Source organism: Equus asinus, chromosome 8, assembly GCF_041296235.1.
Source record: "Equus asinus isolate D_3611 breed Donkey chromosome 8, EquAss-T2T_v2, whole genome shotgun sequence".
Taxonomy (NCBI): Eukaryota; Metazoa; Chordata; class Mammalia; order Perissodactyla; family Equidae; genus Equus; species Equus asinus.
This window is the reverse complement of record NC_091797.1, coordinates 74,033,160-74,054,172: the sequence shown is the minus strand read 5'-3', so window position 1 is coordinate 74,054,172 and position 21,013 is coordinate 74,033,160. Positions and strand designations below refer to the sequence as shown.

Genomic DNA, 21,013 nt, shown 5'->3' with positions numbered 1-21,013 from the left:
ATATATATTTAAGGAGTACAATTTGATTTTGATGTATGTATACACATTGTGAAATGACCATTATAATAAGCTAATTAATATATCCCTTATCCCTACAGTTACCATTTTGGGTGTGTGTGTGTGTGTTAAGAAGATTTGATTCAAAATCTATCCTCTTAGCAAATTACAGTATACAATCGAGGATTAACAACTCTGGTCACCTTGCTATATATTAGATCTCCAGAAGTTATTCATCTTGGGCAACTGAAACTTTGTCCCCTTTGATCAACATCGGCTCATTCCCCCTTCTCCCCAGCCCCTGTCAACCACCATCCTACTCTCTGCTTCTATGAATGTGACTATTTCAGATTCCGCTTATAAGTGAGATCATGCAGTATTTTAAGGAGAACTTGCCTTCTGAACATTTTCCTGGAGAAAGGAGGCATCAGCCCCTACATGGTTGTATCTTTTTCACAATCTCCTAATTATAACTTTCTCATCCTCTGGGAAAGGAGAGCTCACCAAGGATAGCCCTGAAAAAGCGGACAAATATTTAAATCAATAGAAAATCGAATATTGCAGAATTTGTCATGGCTGCAGAAAAAGTGTTATCGGGAGTGAGAGTCAGAGGAGTGGCATTTAAGTGCCTTTTACCATCCAGCGATGCTCCATTTTAAACACCCCGCAGGTCCCATTTCTTCATGCACCCATTGGAGGCCAGCTCCAGTGGTGGAGGTTTATTTCAGGGCGGGAAGAATCCTTGTCAGTTCTTGGCCTCATCTGCTGACCCTAGTTCCTGGTGGGCTGTCTTCAGTTTGAAAAAGCTCATTGGGTCTTTGCTGTTTGTGTTTTTGCATTTGAAAGAAACACACACACATATATACACATGTTTATGTACATGTATATATTTTAATTAACAAAGTAGTACCTGGTTGCTGTAACAAATTGAAAGACAGTAGAAACATAGATGGTAAGAAGTACCAAGAAACGTAGATGGTAAGAAGTAAAAATCTTTCTTTTTTGGTTTCTCTACACATACAAACATAAATATATAGGTACATTTACATATATACATATAGAATCCTAACAAGTTACCCAAATAGGCTCATATATGATACATTCATAATTTTTTATACTTAATGACATATTGTGGACATCTTTTCAAGTATGTTCATATAGCTGTGCCTCATTTTCTTACGGCTGCTTGTCATTCCATTGTAAAAGTGTGGAGTTCATCTAGTCTCCTACGGACAAACCTTTGAATGGTTTAAACTAATAACTAATAATAATAGCAGGTAAAGATTGAGCATTTATGTATGCCAGCCCTGTTCTAAGCACTTCATATTTATTAACTCACGAATCCTTACAATAACCCAATAGGGTGGAATTTCTGTTTATATCCTACTTTATATGAAGACATTTGAGGCACAGAGAGGTTAAGTAACCTGCTTAAGATTGCTCAGTTAGGAAGTGGCAGAGCCAGGATTCACATCCAGGCCTCTGGGTCCAGCACATGCACCCTCAAGTTTGCTTGTTTGCAGTTCAGAATGATGCCGCAGTGACATCCTTGTAGATAAAGAAAGCTTTATGCATTCTCACCAGTATTCTGGAAACAGAGATTTCCGGAAGCGAGAGTACTGAGCCATAGTCATACCCACATTTCAATGAGACTCATGGAGATGTCTGAATGTCCTAGCTGATGCGACAAACAGGAGCGATGGAAAGAAGCATAAATATCAAAGAACTAACATGTCCTATACGATGGTCCCCCACCAGGTTGTGCCCCGGGCTTGTGTGCGTGTGGGGGGGTGTGTGTGGGGTGATTACAACCAAGATGACCGTGAGCCTCTGAGTTTGGGGTTTTGCAAAAACAAGAGGAGGTGATGCTGTCCCTCGGGGGTATGTTGAGCCCCAGGGCTCCTGGATCAGTGGTCCTGGGGCTCCTTCCCGCTGCGCCCTGGAAGTTTTGGAAGACCCACTTTCCTTGGTTGTGGGCCTCGCGCAGCGGGGAGCTGGGAGGGGCGGGTGGAGAGGCACCGCCCCCGTCTCGCTCCCTGCGGGACCCGGCTTTACCGTGCGTGTGCTCTGCTCTCTCTGCAGTGTCGGAGAGCCGCGGGATCGCGGACAGCCTCCAGAGGTTCTCCTCGCTGCCCGCTTACCTCCCCACGAGCTTCCGCGTCGCGGGCGCAGAGGCCGCCTTCTTCCTCAAGGAAGCCAACCAGGACGTCACGAGGAACGCCAGCCTGCAGGCCCGGACCGAGGCCTTCTTCGTCTACCGGGCCAGGGCGCCCCCGGCCGTCAACGCCAGCTACGGCCCCTTTTCAGCCCTGAAGGTCATTCCCCCGGAGCTCCTGCTGCCTTCCACGCCCTTTGGAAAGACGAAGTTCCCCTTCAACTGGAAGCTGAGATCCCACATCCTCGACAGCTCCATCTACTCCAACAGACCCAAGGTGCAGACCCTGTTCTACGTCGCCGGCATGGCCTGGGAGGACGGTGACCCCGCGGAAGACCTCCCGTGCGTCAAGATGTTTGCTTTCCCCGAGGCCCGGGAGGTGGCGGCCAGCTGCCGGCTGCAGGGCGCCCCGGGGCTGTGCGTGGCCGAGCTGGAGCTGCTGCCCGAGTGGTTCAGCTCCGGGCTGGACCTGGAGCCCGAGGAGGAGATCCCGGCCCTGCTGGGGGGCACCGCCATGGAGCTGTTCTTCGCGCTCTACCCGGCGGACCCGGCCGGCCGCTGTCCGCTGGAGGAGGACGGCAAGTGGGACAACAAGATCCACTCGGGCCACGACGGCCCCCGGCAGGCGTCCGAGGCCCGGGAGCGGATCGGCAGCGTCGTGGTCTACCCGACGCAGGACGACCTGAAGTGGGCCCTGGTGAGCCTGGACCCGAACGTCGTCGTCTCGGTGCCTCTGAACCTCATCCGGGAGGGCGACGCGGCCACCTTCTTGGTCTCCCTGACCAGTGGCTCCGTGGCAGACCACTTCACCCTTCGGTAAGAGGCTTTGCCGGGCTGGTGCAAGGGGGGTCCACTCTCGGTGACCCGTGCATGGTCAGTTATCAAAGTGGGTGTCGATCATTTGCTGAGTATGCGGCGTAGGGAGCAAACTTACAAACACGACACAGAGACCCACGCAGCACAGCGGACCAGGCGCGGTCCCGCGCATCTCTATTTCCTGAGCTCCGCCGGTGGCTCTGGTGTGAAGCCGGGACTGAAAACCACTGCTCTGAGAGCGGCCTCGGGCTGTGGGGTCCCAGGGATCCCCCTTCAGGAAGCCTCTGTGAGCTCTCGCGTGAGAGTTCGAACCTCTCGCTGCCCCTATGACGTCCCAGGCAGAATCCTGTAGGGCTGCGTGGAGGTGGAGGCTTCGTGAATGGATTCCAGTTTCCAAACACAAGAAAGAGCTTTCTGAGCAATGTCTCAGACCCTCAGTTTTTCATCAGCAGAGAGACCTTTGGTAAAGCACACCAGCAGTCTCTATCTGTATGATGAGGACCCGGTTTTAGGATTGCAAGAAGCGGGGAACTTCTCTGTGCTAGGGGGACAAGCCTGTCTTTAGCTCATTTTGCTCACAAAGGTCCCTGGAGAGCAGTAGGATGTGGCTCTGCCATATACCAGCTGTATGTCCTAGGGCAGGTCACCAAACCTCTCTGGGCTTCAGTTTCCTCATTGGTAAGATGGGGAATAATGATGGGCTCTATCTCCCGGGGTTGTTGTGAGGATTAAACAAGTTAATAAAGTTCTTGGAACAGTGCCTGGCCCATGGAGCGTCCTCACTGACGGGCAGCCTGTGCTGTCTCCAGGTGTCAGCCGCTGAGGTGGGGGACCTAGAAAGGCAGCGTAAGGGGGCTTGTTCTGCGGGGGGCATCTGAGGGGGGGAGGGTAATTAATCAGGAGTCCAGCCTGTCCTGACTCTGCTGGAGGCCAGCGCAGGTCACGCCTATGTGGAGGCATGTGCTCAGAGCCGCAGCAGGATCTCGAGGCCCGGGCACACCCCAGGTGGGCTCAGCAGCCTGCAGGCAGTGGGGGTCCTGCTTGGAGCCCTGGAACTAGTCTCGGTGGTACCTGATTTAGAACTTAGTGTGGACCCTGCCCTGTGCTGGTCACTCCATTAATGGGGCTGTGGTGACCTAGAACCCAGTTCTTGCTCTACAGAGATATTTTCAACACGAGGTGGTGCCGGATGCCCGGTGTAGAGCAAAACGGCAAAAAAAGGGTGTCCACACTCGTGCCATTCCCTGCTCCCTCTGCCAAGGCACACATAGCCAATCGACCACAGCACTGCAACACGCCTGCTGCCGTGACAGACATTATTAATCCACTGCAGCACTTCACTCTCTTCGCCAAGGCAGACATCACTAATCTACTGCAGCATTGCGCCCACCACTCCAGGCAGCCCCTGCCAATCCTAGTGAGGTGGAGGGGTTGATGGTTAAGACTAAACTCATTTGCCATCCCTGGTATGGAGAGAACATTGTTGGGGAGAAGTTCGAGGGAAGGGAGAGCAGATGGCTTGGTGGTCAGGGAGGCCCTGAAGCCTGGTTGGGAAAGGCCTTGCAGGCCAGGGGAATGACTTAAACAGCACTGGCTAACTTTCCGTCAGGTCTTAGCCTAGTCCAGGCCACATCCTATGCTGTTTACGTGAGCTGACTCCCAAACTCTGACAACAAACAACTCGAGGAAAGTACTACTCTCATCCCCATTTTCTAGAGGCACAGAGAGGTTAAGGAGCTTGCCCAAGGTCACACAGGGGACCTTGGTGGGTGGGGAGGGTGGGTGTGAAGCCCGGTGGTCTGGCTCTAGAGCTGTGCCCTTCACCCCACAGCCCACTGCCTCTGGAAGACAGGCAGGGGCAGCTGCTGCACCCCGGGCTGCGTGGGGACCGGCCATGCCAGAGCAGAGGGTGAGTTTAGGGAGGGGGAGCCTGACGAGACTGGAAGAGGATCCAGCACGCAGACTGTGGAGGGCCCTGAAGTGTTACCTCGTTGGCAAGTGGAAACCCCTCCGGGTGTGTTTTCTCCTCACAGAAGTTAACTCTAGAGCTGAGGTGGGTTCTAACGCTGGCTTTGCCTCCAGAAGGAGGTCCAGCAAGCACCGTCCGCCAGGAAGCAGGACCCCCGGGGACTTCTGGTTGGGCTGTGGGCTTCCAGCACTGCGAGGGCTCCTTCCTTCGGGGAGCCGTCTGGATTCCAGTTTCTTACTTGGGCTTTGGAGCTGCAGGGGCAGGAGAGGGAGAGAGACGAAGAGGACGCAGTTCCACCAAAGGAATGTTCTCACATCTTTCTTTAAACTTGAGTGCCGTCCCAAAGCACCTAGGAGAGAGTTTGCAAACTGGCGTCATGGCCAGAGCTAGCTCACAGACGTGTGCTTCGTTTAGCTCACATGGCATTCATTAAAATATTTAAAAGAGTTGCCAACTAGTAACAATAGGGAGGCTTCACAGACCATCTTCTTGGAAAGTTTGGAAGATCCAGCCGCTTGGCAACAGTCGGCTGCAGTAAGGAGTGGCTTCCCCTTTTAGATGTCCCACGCATTGTCCAGCTTACCCCAGTCCTCACCACTCCTAACTGCCTCACACCTGGCCCACCGCACTCACTTACGTTATCCGTCTGGCTCCTGTGGGCATCTGAATTTTGAAACTCTTGATAGAGTTTTGGAAAAAAGGGGATGCAGTGCTACAAAGGCAGCGGGGGGGAGGGCGAGATTCTAACCTTGGTGGGTGGGGAGGGTGGGTGTGAAGCCCGGTAGTCTGGCTCTAGAGCTGTGCCCGTCACCCCACAGCCCTCGCTCCTTGTGTGTTTCGGGATGAATCAGAAGGGACCAGTAGGTGCCTCACGGGAAAGGGAACCGCCCCTCCATCGTCACTGGCGTTATTTAGTGAATTCCTTGCTGCATGTAAAGCACTTAGAGGAGTGTCTGGTGCACTTTAGGCGTGCAGAAAGTGCTCATTGATATTATTATTTACTATCATTGATGCTGTTATTGATACTATTTTGTGTTAATTGATACTCTTCATTCATGCTTTTAAATTTTTATGTGTGTGTCTGCCAGGCTCACGTTGTGTCTCTCATGGTGTATTACAGCCGCTGTACAAAGTATTGTTTATGTCCACATTATGGATGTGGAAACGGGGGCTCAGGTGGGTTAGGGGTCACCTGTCTGAAGTCCTGCAGTGGGGGAGGGGGGAATTGGGGTGTGGATCTGCGCATGCGAGTTGAGAGCTCCCACGGGAAACCACTCGTCTGGACTATTCTTCTTGTCTAGAGCAGGACTGGTCTTTTCCTATTGAACCTTCTGGATCAGCATCTGGAGTTTCTTGCCTCCGTGGTTTCCTAGATGTGATGGCTGTTTAGTTATTATTTTTTAGTGAGGTGTAATTGACATATAACATGTTAGTTTCAGGTGCACAACGTAGCGGTTCGATATTTGTGTATGTTGTGAGATGATCACCACTAAGTCTAGTTATCATCATTCCCTGTACAGAGTTACAAAAATTTTCTTTTCTTTTTCTTTTTTCTTGCTGTGAGGACTTTTAAGGTTTACTCTCTTAGTAACTCTCAACTATGCAATACAGTATTGTCAACTCTAGTCACCGTGCTGTGCATTGCATCCCACTGATTTACTTGTTTTATAACTCGAAGTTTGTACCTTTTGATCCTCTGTTATTTATTACGCTTTATTTTGTGGCTGGAGAAAAACACACTGAAATTGTGGAAATAGGTGAAGATCACCCAAATGAGAAGCAACAGCAGCTGTTTGTTCAGAGCCTCTTGTACACCAAGGGAGCGGCCGCCATCGCTCGGTTTGGCGGAGACCTGGGCGGGCAGCCGGCTGGGAAGTGCCCGGTGGAGACCAGGGAGGGCTCAGGCTGCTCGCTCGGGGGTGCTGCTGGCGTGGGGGAGCAGGAGGAGGGCTAACTGGAAGTGAGCGTCTTGTGGGATGGGTTTTGCTTCCTTTGCGGGCCCCGAGCTGGAAGCAGAGGCGGTGGAAAGGGAGGCTGGCCAGTGTGGACGGGTTCTGACCTTGCTGGGCCTCTGGCTGCAGAGGCTGCGGCTTGGCCCTTTGGCCTGTTGGCTGCCAGGTGGTGGGTCCGAGTTCTGTTGCTGTCTGTGGTCCATTGTGTATCCATTCTTTCAAAATAAAGCACTGTTTTTAGGCCTAGGGAAACGTATTATTTCCCTACATAACTGTCTGCTTTAATCGTGTCTTTTATGAATGAATCGTGACGTATTTCATTCTGGCTCAGATGAGCCCCTGGGTCAAAGCGTGAATGTGCACGGGATTTGCCGAGATCTAATTTCAGAGTGGAAGATGGATGGAAAGGGGAGAGATGGGCGCGATTTTCACATGGTGCACTGCTGTCTCAGACTCAGAGAGGGGCCAGTGTGAACAAAAGTCAAATCGGTTATTCTCTAATATGGAAATAGATGCTCTTAGACATTAGTACCTAGAGCAGACTGTGCATTGAAAAAGCCTCTCAGCAAAGGGTCCTGAAGTGGGGTTTGGAGGCGTCAGGGCTGCCGGGAGGGCAGTGGCAGGCTGGATTCAGGGGGAGATCTTTGTTACACTTCCAAGCAGCTTTGAAATGTTATGAAATCTCCTCTACTCCAAACGTGTGTCTGAAGCTGAGAGAGGTCCTGGAAGCTTCATCTCTGATTTCTTAAGGCAGCTCTTTCTTGGTCACACAGAGAACCTCCTGGGCTGATCTCTCAACCTATTGGGCCGCAGAGCCCACTGGTTAAGATCTCGGACTCTGGAACCAGACTGCCTGGGTTTGAATCTTGGCTCTCCCACGTACCAGCTGGGGGACCTTGGGCAGGTTACTTAACCTCTCCGTGCCACAGTTTTCCCATCTATAACTGGGGACCGTTTATGCTTTAAGTGACTATTTATGAAGTGTTAACTTTGTGCTCTGCCATGTTCGCCATTTCACTTGCTGGCCACCCCATCCTTCTGGTTGCGCAGGCGAAATACTAATAAACCATAATTACTTTTTCCATCCTCTGACACCCCACATCTGAGCCGTCAGCAAGTCCTGGGGCTCTTCCTGTAGAGTATCCACCATCTAGCTGTGTCTGTTGCTGTGACCCAGGTCAAGACCAGGAGATGAACATCGGTATAATATTATGAGCGAATCTACAGACATTACTGAAAACGCCAGTTGTTCCTGTCACGTCCTTTTTCTGCTCCAGGACCCAGTCCAGGATCCCACGCTGTGTAGAGTTGTCACATCTCCTGAGTCTGCTGAATTCTGGTCGTCAGTCTTTTATTTCTCTCTTTCATGACCCTCGTCCTTTTGGAGAGTGCTGACCGGTCGTTTTCGAGACTGCTCCTCGGTTTGGGTTTGTCTGAGGACGTGCATGTTGGGCAGGAGCACCAGGGAAGTGCTGGCTCCTCGCTGGCTTTGCTTACTTGGTTAAAGTGGTGTCTCCCTGGTTTTTCCACTGAAGCTTTGCCTTCTTCCCCTTTGTAATTAGTGGTAACAACATCTGGAAGATGCTTTGAGACTCTGCAAATATCCTTCTTCAGATAATGCTTTTGTGTGTGAATTTTAGCATCTGTCAATGATTCTTCCCTCAAATGTGGTAATTCTTAAATAAAGCAATTAGAAAGGAATCTGATAGAAGAATCTTGGCTCTTCTTGGTCGCTTCTGGTTTGAATGTATATAAAGAAGGGGGCTAATAGCAATTAGTCACTACGGAAGTCATTAGACCTGTTCTGCTGGGTACTGAAATTAAGGAAGATCGTCTGTGCACGCAGGGGCTGTAGAAGGCTTTAGGGAGAAAACATTCTTGACCTGGAGCATTAGCTGGCAATGCAAGGTACAGAATAAGTCCCTGAGGAAGTGGCATGGACAGCAAGTGACGTCAGAGAAGGGAGATAAGTGCAGTCCTTGGCGATTAACCAGGGCGAGCTTCCTGGAGGAGGCGGCTGTGGAGGATGGACAGGTTTTGATCAATTAAAGGAAAACAGGAAGGTTTGTGGGTAGGGCAGTATGATCAAAGAGTGTGGTGTGCCCAGGACGCTCTCTGGAGGCAAGTTTTCTCAGTCCTTAGAATCAGTGAGGTTTGCAGTCCAATTTCAACTCCCCCTTATGGGCTGTGTGACCTTGTGCAGGTTACTTCACCTCTCTGAGCCTTGCCTTCCTCTTCTGTATAGTGAAACCAGCACCATGTCTGTCTTTCGGGATGGCTGTGAAGAGTAGAGGAGATAATGCAGGATAAAGCAGGACGGCACTTAGCCCAGCACCTGGCAGCAATTTTACCTGTGATGCTTTGCGCCAGTCTTAGCAGCGGCTAAGTGGATTCTGGAAGCTGCCCCATGACCCACTACAGGGACCCCTATACCCACCACATCCCAGCAGCAGCGACGGTGGCTCCTGCTTATTGAGACCCCATCACGTGCCAGGCCCCCCTGTTAGATTCCTGTGTGCGTGGTCTCCAGCATCCTCGCCACAGCTCGGGAACTTGCCTGTTTCCTCTACTTTGACATGAAGAAATGGACTCAGAAGTGCCAGGTCACCTGCCCAAGGGTCACACAGCCAGAAAGTGACAGCGCCAGGACTGCCGCCAGGCCTGCCCCCTTCAAAGCCCACGTCGGTCTCATGGTCCCTGTTTTGTATGTGAATAATCTCGATGCTTACTTTCCCACTTAAAAAAAAATAGCAACTGTTTGGTGAATGTTCCTCAGGTGGCACCCAAAATCCAGGCTTTATTAATTTTTCCCCCAAGTAAAACTCAGATTTCCCTTGAGGAGGCTGCATAGACGCAGATGCTCTGAAATCTGCGCTCTTGGAGCCCAGATCAAGCCTGGAGCTTGGAGCTGAGATGTCGGCAGAGCTTAGACAGGAAGGCGGGCGGTTATTTCCTGATCAGAGTGTAGCCTGCAGAACACATGTAGCTGGTTCTGGCTGTTGTCTGCTGCGTGCAGTGGGCCTGTGTCCGTCAGTCAGCACGCAGTGCGGACCCCCGATGCTGCCCATCTTCCCTCCAAGCGCGCTGGCATCTGAGAGCTCGCCGGAGGCTGGTGGCAACGAGTGTCAGTGTCAGAGGTGGGGGGTTCCAGCTGCGGGAGGGGATTTTGATCTGCGTGGAGAGCTTTATCTCAGGTCGCAGTTTTGGAAAACGGGAGTGTGCCTAGATTATGGCGGTGGCTGAACATGTAGTGAACACTAAGTTTGTGTCAAGCCACACTTAGGTGTTTTGTCACTTTAACCCTGGAAGTCATGCTGGGAGGTGGAAGGATTCTCTTCAGGGCTTCCTCACAGACAAGGAGACCCCGCCTGCCCTCTGCTCTCCGGGATGCTCTCCTGCCTGAGGGTGCAGTGGAGAGAGCGCCGAGGGCCAGCAGGAAGAGCGGCTGCTCCCTCGTGCCAGGGCTTTGTGGCAGGGCCACTTATCTGCAGGTGGCTGGTGCCTGACCTTGGCTGACCTTGGCATCCAGCCTCAAGACTTCTTCCCTCTCTCTGTTCATGCTTGCCCCGTCCCTGGGCACCATCTCCCTGATTGAAATGCTCGCAGGGCGTGCACATCCAATGATGTGTCAAGCATATCACTACCAGTCTGGCAGCCTAAACATCATTGGATAATTGTTTGTGTGTGTTTGTGTGTGTGCATGTGCATGCCTGTGTCCGTTTGGTTTGGCCAATGACAGGCATTGACTGGAGACCAGACAGTGCGAAGAGAGAGGGGACAGGCTAGTTGGTGTCCCTCTTGCCCTCCTGCTGGGCGGGCTGCACGCCCTTATCTGTGGCTGTAGCGCCTCTTGGTGGCTCCTCTCCCATCGCTCTGGGCGCAGCTCCAGCTTATGGCAGCTTGTAGCAATTCCTCCCTTCGCTGGTCCTTGAGACCCGGGGTGGTACAGTAGACCCAAGTTGTTGCAAGCATACTGAACAATTTCCAACAACTGAGTCTCAGTTTTTAAATGTAAACTCATTAAAATTAAATAAAGTTAAAAATACAGTCTCACCTGAACAGGGGTCCCCACTGTTGCCAGTGCTGGGGTGCTTCGTCCCTTCCCGAGACCCTGCCAGGGCCCTGCTGGGCAGAGCAGTGTGTCAGTGGCCGTGAAGAAGGAAGCTGCGTGGATCCAGCTTAAATCGCCTTGAAAGGTTTGCCCGACGTGCTTCCCGGGCTGGAAGTGAGGGTCTGGTGGCCACATTCGGGTCTTTATCCCTTTTGGAAATTTCACCCTGTGAAGGAGAGCTGGAGTTTGATGGGGCCTGAGTGAATGGGGTGGCCATCCCCCCGGGGTTTCCACATTCTCTCTGTTTCTGATTCCGAGTGTTGAGTTCTTGTGTGTGGCAGGCACTCTGCTACCCGCTTCCCGTCCCTCCATCTTATTTACTTGCTGTCAATGGTCCCAGTGGGAGGCAGCAGGACCATCCCCATGTGTCACCTGGGGAGGCTGAGGCTGAGGAAGATAAGTGACTTCGTCTAGGCCACGAAGCCAGGGTTTTCGATTCCCAGCATCTGAGCACCTCGCTACTGTGCTGTGCTCAGAGAGGCCACATCTTGAGCTGATTTAGCTGAGATGTCCATCAGAGGAGAAGGGGTAAATAGCTAAATATTTATACAGAGGAATACTCTGCAGATATGAAAATGAATTCGTGCTACACTTGTTGGATAAATCTCTAAAATCTAGGGTTAAAAGGAAAAGCAAAGCAAATTACCAGCTCCTACCTACAGCAGGATACAGTTTAAAACGTGCAATACAATTCTATTTGCTGTGAATGCATTCGTCTGTAGTCAATGCATGAAATATGCGCGGACACAAACGCCAGCATCGAGAGCAGTGGGTTGAAGGTCCGGGGAGCTTTGTACCTGCATCTTCTATTCGTTCTTCTGGGTGGTGGGAGACGTGGGTGTTCATTTGATTATTCTCTGTACTCTTTTAAATGTTGGACCTATTTCATAATTATAACTTTCCTAATATTTTATTGCGAAAAATTTCAGACATGTGGCAAAGTTGAAGGAAATTTACAGTGAGAATCCATATGTCCACCACTTAGATTTTTCCATTAATATTTTACTCTTCTGGCTTTACCACATTTTTATCTATTAATGCTTCTATTCAGTCATAAATCCATCTTATTTTTCGATGCATTTCAAAGTAAACCGTAGCCATTCATACACTCGCCCAAGAAGTTCCATATGTACATCATTAGCTAGAATTCGATATTCATGTGATTTTGACTGGGATTGCATTGGATATATAGATCGACTTAGGGAGAATTGCAGTCTTAACAATATTGAATCTTCAACACGTGATCATGAACTGTTTCTCCATTCATTCACATCTTTACTTTTCTCCAGAAATACTTTGTAGAGTGTAGTGTACAGGCCATGCACGTCTTTTGTTAACTTTATTCTTTAATATTTTATTTTTAAATGATATTATAAGTGCACTTGATTTTATTTTCATTTTTCTAATTTTTCACGGCTAGTATATACATATAAATTGACTTTTGTGTATTGAGCTTGTGTCCTACAACCTTGCCATAGTCACTTATCTGTGTCTTTATCCTTAAAATCTGTCTCTTGTAGACGGCGTAGAGTTGTGTCTTGTATTTTTATCTATTTTGACAATCTCTCTCTTTTAATTAGAGAGATTATTCCATTAATATTTAACACAATTACTGATGTGGTTAGATTTGGGGTCCCCATTTTATTGTTTGTTTTTCTATTTACTCCTTCTGTTTATTGTTCCTCTGTTCTTCCTGTCCTGCCTTTTTGGGGGTTATTTGAATGTTTTAAAGAGTTCTAGTTCAACTTTCCTATAGGCCTTTTAGCTGCACTTTCTTGTTATATTTTTAGTGGCTGCTCAGGGATTACAATACACACACACTTAACTTTTCACATCTAGTTTGAGTTAACGGATTACTTCCCAGAAAAAGGAGGTCAATGGCAGGTCCATTTAACCACCCCGTGTCCTTTATGCTAACGTCATTTTATGTAATGACGCTGACTTATGTTAAAAACTTTAGAAGGCAATATTATAATTTTTGCTTTAAATGGTTTTTATGTATTATAAAGAAATTAAAAGGAAAAAGCAAAAAGCCAAAATAGCTTTTTGCTTGTATCCGGACTCTTGCCAGTTCTGATGATCTTCGTTCCTTTCCGGGCACCTAAGTGTTCATTTGGTGCCATTTGTCTTCGGCGTGTAGGACTTCTCCGTAATTTTTGTAGCGCCTATCTGCTGGCCATGAATTCCCTGAGTTTTCTTTTATCTGAAAGTGTCTTTATTTTATCCTCATTCTAGAGGAGTATTTTCACCATCTATAGAGTTCTGGGTTGGCAGGGTTTTTTCTTTCAGCCCTTTAAAGATGTCGCTCTATCCTCTGTTGGTCTCCACAGTTGTCAGTGAGAAGACAGCCGTTCATGGAGCATTCACCTGCCGGCACTGTGTCGTTTTTCTTTTGCTGCCATTCTTGTTTCCTTCGTCTTTCAGCAGTTTGAGCCTGACGGGCAGAAGCTTGGCCCTTTCACGTCTATCCTGCCTTGGGTTTGTGGCATACTTGAATTTGTACATTTATGTCTTTCATTCAATTTGAGAACTTTTCAGCCATTATTTATTCCAGTATTTTTTTCTGTCTCATTTTCTCGCTCTCCTGCCTTTTTTTATGATTGATTGTAAGACGTGAGTTAGACGTTTTGCTGTTGACTAGCAGTGCTCTGAGGCTCTTCATTTTTTTGTCTTTATTCTCGCCCTTTTCACGTTGGGTGACTTCTGTGGATCTATCTTCAAGTTCACGGAATCCTTTTGTCATCTATATTTGGCTATGAAGTTTATCCAGTGAAATTGTATTTTCAGATATTGTAGTTTTAAGTTCTAGATTTTTCATTTTGTTCCCTTACTTTAATTTTTATTTCTCTGCTGAGATTTCCTGGGTTTTCATTCCTTAAGGGCATATTTTCTTTTGCATCTTTGAGCGTAGTTATAATAGCAGCTTTAAAATCCTTTTCCGGTGATTCTAACTCTAGTTCTTCCCAGGATTGGTCTCGGGTGACTGTCTTCTCACTCTTGAATGAGCCTTACTTTTTTTGAGTCTTCCTAAGTTGAGCAATTTTGGACTGCACTTGGAGTTTATGAATGTGAGGTTGTGCAGACTCTGGATTCTGTTATTGTTCTCCAGAGAGTCTTATTTCTTTTGTCTCAGCAGCTGATTAAGTTGGCTTGGCTTGAACTGCAAACCTCTTGGATCACAGCTCCAACCTCAGTGCAGGTCCTTTGTCTTTAGCTGGCACACTTTGACACTGATCTGCATAGACATGGTTCAGGGATATCAACAGCATAACTTTGGCCTTCCCTCTCTCACTCTTTCCCTTCCAGGATTCCCTGATCTCTCTTTAGCTGCCACAGCTACCTTGGGCTCAGTCCTGTGGTCACCTATGTCCCCCAAAACTGCATTTTACCCTGGTGGTGCTTCCTTTGACCCCCACAATGATGACTGCACCATCCTTGGGCTAAATGCAGCAAAAACGGGGAAATCCTTCCTTAGACCTGTCCTCCTCTGAGTGTGGACTCCCACCATGAGCTGCATATTTCTGTTCACTCTCTAGTGCCTTCAGATAGCTGCCTTTTACACTATATCCAGAGTTTGCAGTTGTTATCTGCAGGTGTGTTGGTCCAGTATGATTAAGCCATTGCCGTAAGCAGATGTAGCCCGTTTATGCTTAATGTAATTACTGATATGGTTGGATTTAGGTCTGCTATTTTGCCATTTGTTTTTTATCTCATCTTTTTTTTTTTTGTTCCTCTATTCCTTCTCTCTTGATTCCTCTTGTATTAATTAAATATATTTTAATATTCCATTTTAATTAATCTGTTGGCTCTAAGGATTATAATATGCATCTTTAACCTTAGCACAAGCTAATTGAGGTTGACATTTTGTTACTCTGGGTAAAATATAGTTACTTTACAGTAGTATATGTCATTCTCCTCATCCTTGTGCTGTTGTTATATATATTATAACTATATATATTGTATCTTGATACTTTTAAGATTCCAGTTATTTTATAGAATGCCTCTCAATTTGGATCTCTCTGATGTTTCCTCATGATTAGGTTATGCATCTTTTACGTGAATGCCACAGAAATGATGCCGTGTTCTCGTTACATCCTATTGAGTGGTACATGATTTTAATTTGCCTCGTTGTAAGTGATGTTCCTTTTGATCACATGATTAAGATGGTATCTGCCAGTGTTTTCCACTGTGAATTTACTGTTTTTCTCTTTGTAATTAATAAGGACTTTGTGGGGAGTTACTATGACACTATAAACATTTCATTTCTCATCAAACTTTCAACATATTCATTTGTTAACTTACATTCATAGGAAGCTTTGATTTCCTTTTGTTGAGTGGATTTGCCCTGTAGGAGACAGTAGCAAAAGACTGGGGGTTGGGGAGGAGTAGAGACACCAGGGTAATTATTTTCTTCTTCTTCTGCATCCTGGTGCATCTCTGGTGGAGGATGAATTTCCCCTGTGGCTTCACCTCCTGTAGGACACACGCTCCCCTTGAGTTTGAGGATTTGAGCTCCCACTGGATGGCCCCAGTCCTGGGGTTTTAGGTGACACCACCTCTTACTGTATCTCTCCAGCCTAGGGGGTGGAGTTACTTCTTGCTCTTGCTAAACGGTGGGTCATTTCACATTCCCTATTTAGGTTTTCACTTTTCTATCCTATACCATAATTTCCTGTATTAAATTCCCTCTGTTGAGGTATAAAGAGTTGCTTCCATTTTCCCAGTTGGACCCTATGGGTACAGAGCAGGATCATCATTTCAGGTTTGGACATGCTGAGTTGGAGGTGCCTATGGGACGTTTAGATGGAGAGGTGGAAAGGGCTGTTGGGTACATGGTTCTGAAGCTCAAAATAGATGTCTTTCCTGGAGATACAAATTTGGGTGTCTTTGCAGTTGGATCATAATAATTGAAGCCTTGGGAAGGATGAGATTTTCTCAGTAAAAATCATGAGAAGAAAAGAGGGCTTGTAACTGAATCCTGAAGGGGCCCAACATTTAATAGTTTGATAAACAACAAAGGTGAGCCTTCAGAAGAGCAGCAGAGAAGGAGCAGAGAAAGCCAGGAGAGTGTGACATCACACAAGCCAAGAGAAGAGACTGAAAGCAAGGGAGAGTCAACAGAATTGAATGCTGCTGAGAGGTCAGGCGAGGAAATGAAAATCCTCCTTTGCATTTTACATGTGGAGGCCGTTGGTGACTTTAACAAGATGATTAATGGACTCCTGGGAGTAAAAGCCAGATTGAAGGGGTTAGGTGTGAGGGATCTGTAAGGTATGTTAGTTAGGAATTAAGGTCGCCTACATGTAGCAGAAATCCCAAAGAACACTGACCTCCTCAAGACAGCGATAGATTTAGGGAAGGGCAACAATGTCCTTCGAAATGATACCAAGGTAGGTACTGGTTTGGTGGATCAAGGATGTCAGAGCACCAGGGATTGTGTGATTACCTTGGCCTTCCCCTCATTGTCACAAAATGGCTGCTGTAGTTGTGGCCATCACGTCTATGTTTCATGCAGAAGGAAGGAGAGAGAGGGGCAAAAAATCACGTGCACCTGAGTCTGCCCCTCTTTAAGGAGCCTTCCCAGACGTGCTGATCAAAATCTTCTGACTAATGTTCAATGGCTGAAGCCTTCTCATGATCAAGTCCATCTGTAGTGAACAGGGAATTGTAGGTGTTTAACTGGGCGTATTGCCAGCTTACTCACCCCAAATCAGGGCTTTCTTGATAAGGAAGAAACAGAGGATGGATATTAGGTCAGCAATTGACAGTGTCTGCTGCCCGTGATTTGATGGATACAGGGAGGAGAATGTTGTTCCCAGCATTTGGAAGAGGAAGGGAGGATGGCGAGTAAACTGGAGACCTGGGTATCAGGAAGGTTCTTTCCTCTAAAGCTGAGGGAAGCCTGTATGTGTTTAAATGCTGGAGCGGAGCTCAAAGTCCTGGAGGTGATGTGGGACCGGCTTCCCGGGGCCTGAAGGAACTCCTCTGTGTGCCTGTGGCAGAGAATTTTATTTTCAAGGAAAATAAGTAATCGTGTGCATAGTAGATCTGCTCCGTGTAATCAGTTCACGTGGAGCTAGTTCAATTTGCTCTTTCAGCATTTTGTAGTTGCCCGCCAATGACTTGGGGGTAAATAATTTTAGGGAAATTCCAGGGGGCGTCCTCATCAGAGATGCAAGGTACACTTTGTGACCTTTTCATCCTGCTTGGTGGGGTAATGTTTGGTGCCAGTTTCATCAGATTTTCAATAAAAGTGTAGTGTCCTATTCATCTCTCTGTTGGCTCCAGTAAAAATAAAAATACAGTCTCTCCCTCCATTGTGTTAAGACTGACTGTCACTCACTGTCATTGAGACAGATTTCATGAAGCCAGGAAGGAAGAAGATAATGAACTCTGTGAGGGCGTAACCTACAGTCTATCATTTTAAGGTAGATATAATTTTTAATTGCATTTCTTTCTATCTAAGTGGTATAAATCTACAAAACTTTTTGCAAGAAATTCAACATGCTCCCCTCTTTGTACTTGGAGTGCTTTATTCAGACTTCTGGTCCGGCGTTTATCCCAGCACGTTACAATTAACTGAATTTGTGTCAGTCTCTTTGATTATGAGCTTCTGCAGACAGGATTGCTGATGTGGCAGTCTGCGTCCCCAGCTACAACTGGCAGCCTGTTAGAGCTCATGAAGTCGCCCCTGAGAGGAATTAAATTTGAAATCCAGAATAAGAAAACTTGTCACTTACCTCCAGGGTCCCAAGTAATGATTTTTCTTCCCTTATGGCCACGCAGTTGCGTCTCCTGCTTAATAGATCCGCGGGTGGTTTCCCTCTAAATGGGAAATGGAACTCCCTCCCAGGACTTGTAGCCTGTTGGTTTAGCCGAAGGAGCTCTCTGCCTGCCCTGGGGGCCGGGACGTCAGGACCAAAGTTCATAGATGTTTCTCCAGAGGGAAGGAGTAGAAAGAAAGGTGCCCATTTTGCACTGGTTAGGGTCGCAGTTGGGGATACTTTATACACAGCATTTGAAACTCTGATGGGGTTTGAAGTGAAAGGCAGGTGAAAAGTAAGAAGATACCTTTCCTGTTGCAAATTTGCGGCACTTTTGATTGTGGCCTAAGGGAGCGGGGCAGAATATGAGGACGCAGAGCCGATGCTCGTAAAGCGTTGTTTGCCTCTCCTGCCTCATCTCCCGCCATGCTGCCCGTTGTGCACCGAGTTCCAACCTCACACACCTTCTCTACGTTCCTGCAAACCACCAAGTTTACTCCCATCTCGGGCACTTTCTTTGATCTCTCTGCCTGGAATGCTCCCCAGGTGAACAGGGCTGTCCCCTCCTCATCTTTCACTTCTTACCTCCAATACTTGCCTTCAGAGAGGCCTCCTCGAGCATTGAGCATCCCTAAGTGGTCCCTAAGCTGGCCACGCCTCCGTGATCCCACCTGTTTTCTTCAGGCACTCATCGCTACCCGAAATAAACTAGGCGACTTACTCGTTCACTTATTTCTTGTCTGTTTCTCCCACACTCAAATGTTGGCTCCGTGCAGGCAGGCCGTGTGCCCTCCGTGCCAAGAACTGTGCCGGGCTTGTAGCTGGGACTCAGTAAATGGGGAACAAACTCACCTCGACATCCTGGCTACGGCAGTTAAATTATGGGGGTTGATGCCTGTTCTGCACTGAATTGTGTCCCCCTTAAATCCATATGTTGAGTCTGAACCCCCTAATATTTCAGAATATGATTGTATTTAGAGATAGGGCCTTTCAAGAGGTAAAATGAGGGCATTGGCATGGGCCCTAAGCCGATATGACTGGTGTCTTTATAAGAAGAGGAGATGAGGACACAGACACACACAGGGAAAAATCGGGTGAGGACACAGCGAGAAGGTGGCCATCGACAAGCTGAGGGGCCTCAGGAGAAACCAACCCTGCTGGCCTCTTGATCTTGGATTTGCAGCCTCCAAAACTGTGAGAAAATAAATCTTTGTGGTTTACGCCCCCAGTCTCTGGCACCTTATTATGGAACCCCTAGAAAACTAATTCGATGCTCTGCAACGGAAAGGAATAAAATAGCCTTCCATACAACGAGCTGGTGATGCAGAAGTTTCTTTCCGTCTCTCACCCTTGTCCTCTCCTTCATGACTCCTGTGTTTTCCGTTGTTTCACTGTCAGTGTGAGACTTTCGAGAGCACAGGTTTTTCTTACTGGAATGGGCTGGTTTACTGGGAGCACCGCTTGGCAGATGAGTGCCCCACAGGGTCTTGCTCTGGACTTCGGGCTTCCTCTTCAGAGATCTTCCTTCAGGATTGGGCGTGTGGAGAACAGTGTTAGTGCAGAAGGAAAACTGTCACCAGACTTGACTGGCTGAAGTCCTCTCCCGGGAGGCTCCTCCTTCTTATATCTGAGGTGACTTTTCTGCTGAAATTCTCCCGGGGCACAGGAAATTCTCCGGGATTCTCGTGTGAGTTTGCAGAGAGGTGCGGATGTCGCTCAGCTGACCCACAGACACGTTTCTTTTCTTGTTTAGATAGAGAAGGTGGCTGGTTGTAACTAGCAATTGGTGAACCCCTTGAGTCCTCGCTGTTTCCAGCCAGGGTCCCATGTGAAAAAGAGAGACACGAGGAAGGAGATCTCCTTCGGGGCTTCTCTGGGGTTCCAGCCAAGCCTTCCGGATGCATCTCCCATTGTAGAAGCCCCCACCGCCCCTCATGCTTCTTTTTCTTTCTTGTACATCTAAGAGCCTTTACTCCTGCTTGGCAACTTGTGTGTTGGTCAGCTTGTACGCCTTGGTGCTCACTAACTAGTTGCAGTTATGTGCTGTCAAAGAAAATGGAGAGAGGAAAGGGACCATTTGTGACTCGAATGAGAAATGGGAAAGAACGAATATTTCCGATGCTGCATACAGAAAAAACCCCTTGGTTTCGGTCACTTCATGGTGCAGAAAAAAGTCGAGAGTTAAATTTCATTTTGCAGCAGAGCCGGATGGCACTGCTGAAATCCATAAGATCAGATATAACATTTCCATCCCTGAGCGGGTTTGTAAAGCCCCTAATAGGATTTACTGACCATAAGAACCACAGGCCGAGCAGCGGAAAGGTTTTATTTATTTGCCATCTGTATGTAAATTTTGCTATTATGGAAATTGTGTCAGAAATTGGACTACAACTAGACAGCACACAATGTACTATAATATTTGAGCTAAGATACAAAAAAAAAGCCACCTCTGTGTGTGTGTGAATAATCCAGCTCATTGTGGCTTTCTGTAGGAAACTCAGTCTCAGAGTCTGAATCTGACCTGCGATCACAGTGGATGGACTCATTTAAATCCACAGCAGTCACTCAGAGAGTAGGAGGTGGGACTGAGTCTTCACGGGAAAAGAAGTATCCATGTCTTTCCTTATTATTAGCTCGCAGAACTCAGTGCCAATCCATCCTTTAGTGACTCCCCGGGTGACTATAAAGAGACCATTGCATTGCTAAAGGACAAATATTTTTGGAGTTAATTATAGCTCGTCATGGAAGACAGGAACGCCTCTTTGCTTTTTATCCTGGAAGAAACTCAACTGACGTGCAGAAATGAAATCGGGCCTCAGGAATGTGGATGTCAGCTGTGTTGCATAATTAGCGTGCTGGGGTGGGGGAGCGGGCAGCTTATTGTGCAGCCAGTGGCTGTCTTTGAGGAGCAGACATACACCCTGTCATGCCTGCTTACAAAGTTTGACCTGCCATCGTTTCATGTTTCCATAGTAACGTGACAGGGGTCCAGAGGAAGGGGTGGACTCGCTTTGGCGAGACCTGAAAAATGGAGTCACCGTCTATGTTCCCCTGCGTTCTGAATTTTGTTCTTTCACTGTCTGTCTCAAAGTCACTAGGTTCTAGACTGACTTTTGCCTTTAATTCATCTTGGATGCCAGCTGAAATCAGCCTGCACCTCACACGTTGAGAACCACTAGTGCAGGGGAAAGGTGATTTCAGGTGACCCTAGGGGGTACAGGTACTCAAGTGCCCAATGTAGGTGCTGCG

The 21,013-nt window shown here is 47.8% G+C and overlaps 1 protein-coding gene across 3 annotated transcripts in view; it reads left to right on the top strand.

The window, feature by feature from the left end:
* LOC106840849 (transmembrane protein 132B) overlaps positions 1-21,013 on the top strand; it is a 358,331-nt gene that overhangs the window by 144,035 nt on the left and 193,283 nt on the right. For 2 of the 3 annotated variants that reach the window (XM_044776053.2, XM_070515849.1), the window contains one exon: positions 2,080-2,968. The exons of the other annotated variant lie outside the window; for it this stretch is intronic. In XM_044776053.2, the coding sequence (XP_044631988.2) occupies positions 2,080-2,968 (889 nt within the window). The remainder of the gene's footprint in view (positions 1-2,079; positions 2,969-21,013) is intronic. 3 annotated transcript variants of the gene reach the window in all.